General features: G+C 33.6%; 1 protein-coding gene across 2 annotated transcripts in view; it reads left to right on the top strand.

Moving 5' to 3' along the window:
• The window catches only part of RALGAPA1 (Ral GTPase activating protein catalytic subunit alpha 1), a 123,609-nt gene that overhangs the window by 30,249 nt on the left and 81,207 nt on the right, over positions 1 to 12,153 (top strand). Inside the window, exon 17 of one of the 2 annotated variants that reach the window (XM_070940535.1) lies at positions 3,425 to 3,565. The exons of the other annotated variant lie outside the window; for it this stretch is intronic. Coding sequence (XP_070796636.1) covers positions 3,425 to 3,565 — 141 coding nt within the window. The remainder of the gene's footprint in view (positions 1 to 3,424; positions 3,566 to 12,153) is intronic. 2 annotated transcript variants of the gene reach the window in all.

The raw sequence follows: 12,153 nt of genomic DNA, 5'->3' as shown, positions 1-12,153 counted from the left end.
ATTGCTTTATGACAGGTAGCAATTCAGTTATTCTTTAAGTAATAGCTGATCTGTGAATTGTTCCTCCTATACTCCTGTTTGTATCTTTTCAGCCTGGGAGCAGATATCAGATATTTATAGTGACTTGTGTTAGCAAAATTGATTTTTGTTACTTTGCTTACTTTGGGTCCACTGAACATATGGACAGAATATCTAGAACTATATGAAAATGAAAAACAGTTCGCAGACAAATTATGGCAAGACACAGAATCACAATGAAAATATGATGTGAAATAAAATAAAGAACAATCACAATTAGAATTCACTCTACGAATTTGTACTTGTACCAAATCTTAATAATCTCCTTAATTGCCTCCAGTAATCAGAGAAATAAATTTGATCAGTTCAATTTTTTTCCTTCTGGTAGGGAAGGGACTAGAATTATAAATTATAAATCTGATTACCAGCTCCAGTTGGAACATGGGAAGTTTTAGCTTTAAGAATGATCAAAACTAAAAATGCGAATGTATTACATGATAAATAAATATAATGCTAGTTCATGGAAACCTTATATTTGTGCTTAGTCAGAAAAGATACTTAATCAGACTCCTTCTAATTTTTTGCTTTAGATTTCTATTCAAAAACAGAATGGTACTAGTTTTGTTTTCATCTTGCAGAATTTTAGTATCTGGAGTATTAGTCAAAATTCAGTTTGTTAAGAAAATGTATCAAATAGTTATAAATAGATTACAAATTTAATCTTGAGTCTTGTTTCCCCAAGAGTTTGGGGGAAACTTTTTAAAATTTGCATCATTTTTTGCCCAGTTTGGGAATATAAGGAATCAGCATTTCATTTTTGCCTTTCCTATGAAGTGTCATTCTTTAAGTATTTGCCTAGATATGCTACTAAAAATGAACATGAATTTGGGCAAACTCCAGGAGACAATGAAGGACAGGAGGGCCTGGCATGCTATGGTCCATGGGGTCGAGAACAGTCGGACATGACTTTAGGACTGAACAACAAAGCTGTTAAAAGTTGAATCTTATGCATAATGACAGATGAACCTGGACAGCTATAAACAGCAAATAAGACATTTTTAAGACATTTCTATGGATTTTTAAGTAGTATTTTATAAGTTGTTGAGGATTCGGTGAACAGGGTTCCAAACAGCTCTACTTATTTAGCTTAAAAAAGGTAAATCTTGCTATAAAATGGAACAGATCAGACCTTTCACGTATAAGACTTTTGTCATTTTATTTCATACATCCTAATCTGTTGAGGAATCTTATCTTTTGAAACATACTTTAATGTATAGTTTTATTTTTGCAATCCTTTGTTTCTTTATTTAAAAAATTAGACATTTATTGTTAGAAACCGCTTTTGCTGTTTAAATCTACTTTAATCTAATAGTCTATTTAAACACAACTCTTTAGATGAGGTATAAACCTTGTTCACATGACTGACATTTTTATGAAATGCAGTGTCCCATTTCAACAGAGAGATCATTCCTGCCAATGCTTATTGACTCTAATTCTGCCACCAGAACCTGCCTTGAAGTGAACTAGATATTTCTAGAATACTGATATTGCGCTTTTCAGTTAGTCAGGTCATTTTTCATTTATTCACTTTCTGAATTTCTGACACTGCCTATCTCTCCTTGAAAACAAAATTTGTTGCCGTTTAAAAGGAATCCTTTAACAAGAACTAAATAAAATTGACTTGAGTTTTCTGTTACAAACCCATTAGTATTCTTGCAGATCAGGAGCAGCCTAAATAAAACCAATTACCCATAAATCCCAATCTTGATCTTGAAAAACAGCAATTCATTTGTTTTTCTAAAGAACTGAAATTGACAAAAGAAAATAATTATGCATTTAAGGGGGGGAAAAAGATTGCCAGAAGATTGTAAAACATGGATTCCGTCCTCCTTCCCTCTCTCCCTATTTTAAACTCGAATTTTAAATCTTAAAATAGAGTTTAAATCTATTTTAAATGTCATGATACATCATATTATCCATACAGTTATAGAAAGTAAAATTGGTGTGCAAAACATGCTAAAGAATTGTGATTGAACATAGCATTATACCTACATGTTTAACACAGAGGGTGTCTGCATTAAAGGTGAAACAGCATTTTCATATAAAATATAATGGAAAACATATACTAATTTACCAAAATCACACTTTTACTATTTTTACTTTACCTTTGGTCAATTTATTTAAAGCTCGCTTTATCCATTTCAGTTTTTTTTTTTAAATGAAGCAAATATTCTAGCTGATACCCATTTTTCTTTAGATGCTCATTGAATTAATATTGCAGAGTTTTGAAAAGCAATAGGAAATGAGGAAACTAAGCTGAGTTAGGAAGAGTATGTAATTAGCATTTAAAATACCATAATTAATAATGTAATCTTTTCTAATATACTCTTTTAAACATCCAAAGCTAAATTAGATTTAACTTAAATAACATTTATTTCTTATGTATTTAATATTTTTCTTTCCATTTCATTAAAAAATGAACTTTAAGAACAATATTTAATTTGCTGTGTTGAGGCAAAGAAATATGGTAATTTAGATCCAAAAAATTAAGCAGAAAGTTAGTTGAGATTTCATTTTGTGTTTAAGTGTTCTTTTTGTGTTTTGTTTTGTTTTTGTCTTACGTTTCCATTTACAAGGCACATCTTGTAATTTCTTATTGTGGCATGCTTTAAATTGTAGCGCTTCAACAGAATTTGAGTCTTTGATTTGATATTAATATCAAATTTCTGTAAATATTTCACTGAAGATTAATAACATTCATTCTTTGAACCGATGAAGCGATTCAGAGAATTATTTTTACTGCCAAAGAAAATAATTTTAGGTATAGTCCCAGGTATTTTTATATTGCTAAGAATCATTACCCACAAACTTCTGGCATTAAATAAAAGCACCTTAGATATACTATGAGAAATAGTTGTTTAAAAAAATAATCAAAACAGAAAATAAGGATAGGTATAGGACAATGCTTTCTTCTCTTATATGATGTTTATGACAATATTTTTCAAACCCTGATGGAGTGAAAAATAGATCATTTTAAGCTTCAATCATACACAAATTTTCATGGGACTAAATTTGTTTCAATTTGGGGATTTAGTTCTAAATACATGTATAACATTGGTCTGTCAGTGTTTTACTTTGAATACTGAGGGTTTTTGTACTTATAAAAATATAAGTGTTACTGTTTGTCTTGCATTGAAAGAAATGAATACAAAAATGTTTTATGTGCCCACTGATTATTTTTTCCTTACAGCTCTGCCAATATCTGCCGTGCTGAAATGTTTTAATTTAATTTTTCTTCCTTTTATCTTTGTTTTCTCTGTTGCTGCTTTTTCTGTGACACAATCTTCCATTATAGTCACTCTTCTTTTTTTTTCCTTCCCTACTTCTTTCTTTTCCTTTTTTAAAGCCATGAGAAGCCGATCCATTGGTGAATGTGCTCTGCCATCGGCCTATATACGCAGTGCTAAAAGTGCTCCTGTCCTGATCCATACTTCCAAACCCTTCTTGCCTGATATTGTTCTCACTCCCCTTTCTGATGAGCTTTCAGGTAGTGCCACCTCTGCTAATTTCTGCACTCCCTTTCCACTTTTTTAATCCTTCTGCTTTCAAAAATCTGCAAAATCAGTACTTTTTCAAAGTAAAACATTTAGGGGTGGGGAGAAAATAACGGAGATGCAGCTATTTGACTTTCGTGACATGCTATATTTTTGGCTCATTTTGGTACTGTGAGAAGCTAGCGCTGTGCCAATTGCTACTCAAAATACAAATTTTCTGCCTCTGCAGCTACATTTTAAAAATTGTTTTGATTTAAGGATCTGAAATATTTTTGAAGTAAGTTTTCTTTTTGAACAAAGAAATGTTGAGGAATTTTCTAGATACTGTTTGATAAACTATAATTGCTGTTTATTATTTTGATTTATTTTCTGACATTATGGCATTTGCTTATTATGGCATAGGACCCGGGTACCTTCGAGACAGACTTCTGCCACCAATAGTCTCCCACCGGCCAGTCCGCTCCCACAGAGAGGGTCTCCTCAGGGTGCCATCGGCCAAATTATGTCGGCTGGTGACACCCAGGGAGAGGGCCTACTCTGTGGGAGCCCCTGCCCTGTGGAATGAACTGCCCCCGGAAATGCGTAAGATCTCCGACCTTCATGTATTTCGCTGTGCCTTCAAGACCCTGCTGTTCCGCCAAGCCGGGCTATCAATGTAATGATTTTAAATTGGGGGTTTTAAATTTTGGGGGTTTTAAATCTGAGCCGAAATTCTTTAATAATTTAATTATTTTTAATTGATGTCTGTCTTTGTGCTTTTAATAGGCTGTACACCGCCCTGAGTCCTTCAGGAGAAGGGCGGTATAGAAATAAAATTATTTATTTATTATAATTAGGGAAATATGGCAGGAGATGCACAATTATTACTAAACAAGTATGAGAGTTGTTTTACTAAATATTGTACAAATAACTTTAGAGGAAAATAAGAACTAATTATTTACAGCTATCCTGAATTATATATTTCTTACTATAAAAAAGACAATTTAAATTCTATTTTAACATTGCCAAAGTCCCTCCATTGCCTGATTTTAGATTCTTCTAATTAAAATTCATAAATAGACAAGAAATTGGTAGGCTGTGAAGCAGTTTCCAGAATAAACTTTAGCTCAGTGTGTCTTTGATAATCACATAGATGGCAGTGCACTCTTAGGAAATAAAACTGTACCTTCTGCATAGTGCTTTGTTTAGAGTTGTTCTATCCTGACTAGAAAAAAATAGTTAAAGTGATAAAGATAATTTTGGAAACCTGCTTTTGTGTAGTAGGCAAAAATGTTATTTGTTTGCCTTGTGCTAAATAACAGTTTTGTGACCGGTCCTGCCTACTGTTTTAGCTACTATTGATAGCCATTTTATGTAGGTTTTCACAGTAATATCTTAAAATTTCAAATGGGTTCAGTCACTCAAAATGTTGGATTTGGTATATCAATATTCCATGTTTAGTAATTCTTGTCATTTGTAAGCATTACTGGTAGAATTAGTGGGGACAAGCAAAACTGTTTTAGCTGGAATATTGTATAAAGTTTCAGATAATATGCATGTTGTCTTCCAAAATATTCCATTCCTATTATGTTTCCTTTGTTTTCATCAGTTAATATTCATGGGCTTTTTATTTCAATTTATTTTATTTTCTCATATTTTTCTTTGTTACATCTGTAAATTGTTTCTCCAAGTCCGGTAATAATTCTTATGCAATGATCATCCTCTTTGGATGATCTCTATATAAGAACTAGGGAAGTAAATTTATTAAGGTTTAAGGATAGATCTGAAATTTGAATAGAGTTTCAGAATTCTTTGATGTTACTGTAGCATTATTTCCAGAAACATTAAGTTCCTGCAAAAGATATGCCTTTACAAAAAGCATCAGGGCTTCCAGGACTTAAAATATAAACAAGAGCCAAATTTGGTCTGTCAAAAGCAATTTCAATGATGCTATAGTGTTTTTAATGCTTATTTATTAATAAACTAGCCTTCTATTTCAGTCAGCGGAACTAGTTGGGATCAGCAAATCATTAGATGAGATATTTTGCTTGCAATGAAGTACCCTTTTTGATTTTCTTCTTGAAACACGCTCTCAAAGGCTCATCATGGCTACTTCCAGGTCAAAGGGAAGTCTTCTGAGTATACTGAGAAAATGTCCAGAGGGGCTCTAAGCACCAAGATGACACTTCAAGGGATTTCATCTGTGGCCACTTTTCACCTTCAAGGAATGGATCTGGAGGAGCACTTTGCTCAAATATAAAACCAGGAAGTCAGATTGTTTTATATTGATCTATTATATTTGTAGATTAATATATTGCTGTGTTCAGTTTCTTCTATAATATTTTAAGAATGACATTTCATTCCATAAATGTTTATTAGCTGCAATACATCACAGAGATATTTATATTTTATTTTACTTGAAAATCCTTTTTTCTTGAAACATTCATCAGACCAGCTGATATCTTTAGCCACTTAACAAAGTTGTTTGGTTTAGTGTGTTTCAACTTGAAGTGTTAGTTTAAGAGCAAATTATTGTGTTAAATTTCTGTAGCGGAAAGTAAAGAATATATTTTGACAGACTAAAAAAAGCATTTCAAACCAAAAAAGTTTTGCATATTATCAGTAGTAAGTTTCTAATACCACAGTATCTTATACAAAGAAGTAAAGATGTTGTACATTTAAAAAGTCTATCTCCATTTAAAGACCACTTCAGAGACATACAGAAATTTTTGACAGACTTTAATTGATCCATTGGGTAGCTTGTTCATTTTCTGAAATTCCTGTGCCTCCCAAAATTTTATCTGGAGTATTGGAAGATGTGAATAGAAAAATAATTTAGTAGCAGTCGATTTAAGTAGAATAACATAAGTAGAGATAGAAAAGGGAACACGGTGGCTCAGTGGCTAAGACACTGAGCTTGTCAATCGAAAGGTCGGCAGTTCAGCAGTTCGAATCCCTAGTGCCGTGTAACAGGGTGAGCGTCCGTTACTTGTCCCAGCTTCTGCCAACCTAGCAGTTTGAAAGCATGTAAAAAATGCAAGTAGAAAAATAGGGACCACCTTTGATGGAAGGTAACAGCGTTCCGTACGCCTTTGGCATTTAATCATGCCGGCCACAGGACCACGGAGACATCTTCGGATAGCGCTGGCTCTTCAGCTTTGAAATGGGGATGAGCACTGCCCCCTAGAGTCGGGAACGACTAGTACAAATGTGTGAGGGGAACCTTTACTTTTACCTAAAGATAGAAAACCCACCTCTAAACAATTAGAATTATCTTCTTGTAGCATGCTCTGCAAATAGTTTGTTCAGGGTTTTTGTTTATTTTATTTTATTTGTTTAATCAATCATTTACTAATTAAGTCTAGTACAACAGCTGAGAATTTCAGGAATAGAATTTTTCAAAATCCTATTGCATGGAACCAAATGCAGAAAAGAATTACTATTAATAATTAAGCTAACACAGTGATATGCAGTATATTTTTGAACAAACTATGTTTGGCTTTTGAAAATGTTTCCAAAGCACTAGTGTCATAAAGATCGTTTTGGACTTGTATAATTATAGATAACATCACTAAAATGTCTCATGTGCATATGAGTGTGTGACTATATCTTTTCTATTTGTCTCAAGAAAGATTTTCTGTGTAAACAATAGAATAGTGCAATAGCTTAGATTCAATTCTAAACAGATGTTTCACTGAATGCTGTGGCACAACCCTAGCCACTGCTTTAAAGTAACTTTGTCTTTCCTAAGGACATGTACCTGCCCTACATACTGCCATGTGATCCTAGGAAATAATGCAATTACGACTAGTATATACTACTTACATATTATTACAATATACTACTAGTATATTGTAACGAATGGCAACTATATTTGTCTGCTCCAGAGAATGTTTTTGAGATGAACTTAAAGCGTTTGCCAACTTTAATAGAGAGGAAGATAGTATGGAAGTAAACATTGCTGGAAGAATAGTATTATTGGAATAATAGGTATTGGAATAATAGGTATTGGAATAATTAGGTGTTGGGTCACAAAGATCCTAGGTTTGCTTTCTCTTCTTCTGAAACTTTTGGGTAAATTTATTTGCTCTAATCTTCAAGAATCAATGTTTGAAGTAATTATTTGATAAAGTTTTGAAGATTTTGATCAAATACAGAAACCTTGATGACAAAAACCTTATAGACACTTGTGTATGGAAGAATTGGGAAACTAATCTCTTGACCTAGGTAATATAGCAAACAGTGTTCCAATATCAAGTAAGAATCTGGAACACTATGTGTACACTAAGAGAGACCTATGTTGATCCCTTTGGGTGAATGCAATTCCAGAGCTGTTCAATATGATCTTATTCCATGTCTAAGAATGAAGCAGACGATTTTATTATTGAAGCATTCAATTTACAATAGTTTTTCCATACAAAGTTAGAAATTATAACTACTTTAAAGCAGTATTGAGAAGAATCATGAAAGTTTAGTTCAGAATCTCGTTGCATAAAAGAATTTACCATGAACACGCACCTATTTCTAAAGTGACTAGAAGCTTAAACCAAAACAGGGAGCTTCCTTTCAAAAGCTTTCATGAAATTAGAGAAACGGTAAGCTGTTTTATAATCAGATCAGGAAATTAGGCTGTGTAACTAAATATTTTCTATTACAATTAGTATTGACTCACCAGAATTACATAGGAGTCTTTTCCAGTCTCATTTGAGATGTCAGGGAGTAAATATGGAACTTGACATTGGACTTCATTTGCATACAATAGCAATAGCACTTAGACTTACATACTGCTTCATAGTGTTTTACAGCCCTCTCTAAGCAGTTTTCAGAGTCAGCATATTGCCCCCAACAATCTGAGTCCTCATTTTACCGATCTCGGAAGGATGGAAGGCTGAGTCAACCTTGAGCCTGGTGAGATTCGATCTGTCAAACTGCTGGCAGACGATGATCAGCAGAAGTAGCCTGCAGTATTGCACTCTAACCACTGCACCACCGCGGTTCAACAAGTACATGCTACCCCTGTATTCTTCCTGTAACCTTTCCAGTGGGCACTCTTAATAGCAAGTCGGAATGAAAATATATTTGGTCTAAAAGATAGAAGTGTTATACTGTAGGAATAGTTGTATGTGTCTGTAATCAGTTACAGGTAAAAAGAGAGAAAGCTAGACAGAAAAGAGAAAGACACATGCTTTTCCCCTCAATGACACAGAAATTTGTTATTGAGGCAATACCTTAGTTTATATTGCTTTATACAAGGATGTTAAACAGAATGCTAAGCAATACAACAATCCAGATCAGTAATAATAATTTTAAAATGTCTTACCCATATTGATGACATATAGCTTAGGAATCTAAACAGTGACAATAAATGGCTTACTGCCTTTCCTTCTATAGAAATGAGAATAGGACCCTCATTATCTGATAGATCTGATGATGATTTAACTGATCATAGTTTATTTGTGTATTGTAAGATTTATCAAACCATAAAAGGAGCCCAAGAGCCACTTTGATATAGTTGTTAAGGCACCAGGCTAGAAACTGGGAGACAGTGAATTCTAGTCTCACTTTAGGACAGAGCCAGTTGGGTAATCCAGTCATTCACTCTCATCCCTAGGAAAAAGAAGACAATGACAAACCGTATTGGAAATCTTGCCAAGAAAACAGCGGGGCTAGTTCAAGCAGTCACCGTGGGTAAACAATGACTTGAAGGCACCAAAAAAGAGAAGAGCCTTGTTAAGTCTAGCCAACTAGCCCAACATTCACATACCAGTATATACAGTGAACTCATAAAAATGATCAGGAGGGTATTAGTCATTATTCACTGCTGTTCCCTAACACTTGTTATCTATACTATATGTACTGTATTGCTGATTTCACAGGTAATACAAACTGTCAAGAGTAGTCACCTTTGGCAACCTGTTCTGTCATGAATGTGTTCAATTCCCTTTCTAAATTGCATTACATAAAGAAGTACTTCTTGTTATGAGTCTTGAATTAATTTATCTAAGCCTAAATTCTCATATAATGAAAATTTACTGTGTATTTATCATACCATGCCAAATCTTATATATACCTGTCATGCCACCTCTTATTTGCTCTAAGCTAAAACCTCTTCCTCATAAACCAATTGCTCCAATCTCCTCATTATTTATGGTGGCTTTTTTGCAGGCACTATAATTTATTTATTTATTTTTTAAAATTTTATATCGCCCCCTCTCCCGAAGGACTCGGGGCGATGAACAGCCAAGATTAAGAAACATCCAATACAAACATTAAAATAATACTGAAGTCTTCAAGTATGGTGATGCTAATTGTACACAGAACTGCCAAGTGCTGTCTTATAATAATTATATAAAGGTGTTTGTCTCTTGAGGTGTTATATTTTCAGTTCCTCTTCTAATAATTGTCAGGCCACATACCCAAAGTTAATAGGAAATCATAATTCTTAAAAAAGCTTGAGGTTGCCTCAAATCTATTTATTAATCACTAATTGCCAGTTTAGATCTCACTAGTAGTATATGCTAATGAGATTTGGTGCAATTATGCATTCATTTGCAGTTGTTTGCATTAAACTACATTTGTCATCTTGACTTCATTAACTAATTGGGAGTTATCTTTTAGAAGCTTATGGTAATGTACAAGTCCAGATGATTTATAAATAAATTAAAAACTATTGGTCTCAACAATGATTCCTGGAAGCCTCTCCTTAAGCATCTCTCCATTTTGAAAACTGTCCACTATTGATTGAATCCTATTGATTCCTGTTCTTTGGTTGGTTTTAAGTCTATCAGATCCTCTGTCCCATAGCTGATAGGTTTATTCAGGAGCATTTGGTGAGGTATTTTATCAGATTCTTTTTAAAAAAAATCTACTAAAGATTAAGCAAACAAAAGGTTAATGAGGCAAGAATTACCCTTGCAGAAATCACTCTGACTCCTTTTCAACAAGAATTAATATATATTGCAATACTGCAGGCAAACTGGTCTCACAGCCAGGAGTTCCAATCCTAATGGGACTCAGGGTTAACTCAGCCTTCCATCTTTCCAAGGTCAGTAAAATTACCCAAATTGTTGGGTTCGATATACTGACATTGTAAACCATTCAGAGAGGGCTGTAAAGCACTATGGGACAATATACAAGTTTAAGTGCTATTGCTTATTTTATGTGATGTATATTTTTGTCACAATGCCAACAATTTCTCCATTTAGTTGATTAAAAATCCTTGTTAATTCTAATTGTGACATTTCTCTTAATTCCCTTTTTGAAAAAAACAACAATTTTACGGTTAGTATTACTACAGTATTAGAGCCTTGTGTCTAATGTCCAACATCCTACATTGCTTGTCTTTTGAATCTCTGTGCTTTTCAGTCTTTTTTTCAACTGTTTATATTTCTTTTGATAAGTTTAAGTTATTTTCATTTTTTGGCAAGACTTCTATTTTATAAAGGATTCTTTCTTGCCTCTGTATTACACTGATTCTCAATTGATAGTAACTTGTTGGACTGGCATGAGGAACACTAATTTTCAAGTCTACGCTTAGCAACAGAAGCTCACTGGGTAACTGTGGGCCATTCAGTTTCTTTTATCCTAATCTATGTCACATGAAATGTATGTGTGGTTGACATACTTGTGCAACACACAAATAAATAGCTTTGGATTATTTCCTCAATAAATAAATGAAAAAGTATATTTTTTTGGATTCATTTGTTTAATTGAGTTCTCTTTATCTAGTTTTAAGGCTTGTGTAGAGAATAAAGCATATTTTATGTTATATTTATGCAGAAATATTGATCATTCAAAAGGAGTCACAAACTTTTAATTACCTTTGTAAATGTAACAAATAGTTTTTCTGGTTTTGCTTATTAGCCTCTCGTATTCTGTACCTCATGCCATCTTTCATGGCTTAAGCTACAAAGTGAGCATCTCTACCACTGTAATGTTGAATAATCTCCATGCATTCTAGAGTCTTGATCTTCTTATCTCCTATTTTCTGGAACTTTACTCCTTTTTTGAATTCAAATTTGATCATGTTGCCTTTTTCAAAAATGTCAGTCTTTACCTCATTGAATGTAATAGTATTATCATCACTGTTTCTAATTAGTTTCATAACCATGTCCCAAGCTAGATCCTAAGCACCAAATTTGAAAATAATATACTTTCTAAAATGGTTTCTTGCTATAGCCACAATGATTCTGTGGAAGAGATTGTTCCATTTATGAACTCTTTTTATAGAACTCTATTCTTTCTTTGACTTACAGAGAAAAAACTGTCTCCAAGATGTTGTTCCTTGTACTTCTATACAGTTTATGTCCTAAGATCATGTGCTATAGATACTCCTATCTACCTGCGCTTCTATTAATTGAATCAGGGGTCCCCTCCCTCCTAGAGGCATATCTTTAATCCAAAATTATAGGTCTTTAATCTTCAAGGAAAGCCTCACTTATCTTTCTTACAGTGATAACCTCTTTCCCTTAGAACCCTGGAGGGTTCTCTATCTCTCCCATGTCTGCCAGGGCAGCTACTTTGCCCTTAGAAAAAATAAACTTGCTCCTTCTCTCTAAGGAGACAGAATGTCAGGCCTAGAAGCCATCTTTTTTGTTGGATC

Source organism: Pituophis catenifer, unplaced genomic scaffold (assembly GCF_029215685.1).
Source record: "Pituophis catenifer annectens isolate HBS135680 unplaced genomic scaffold, rPitCat1.0.hap2 SCAF_1, whole genome shotgun sequence".
Taxonomy (NCBI): Eukaryota; Metazoa; Chordata; class Lepidosauria; order Squamata; family Colubridae; genus Pituophis; species Pituophis catenifer.
Note: the sequence above shows the minus strand (reverse complement) of the source record. Positions and strands in the feature narration are given on the sequence as shown.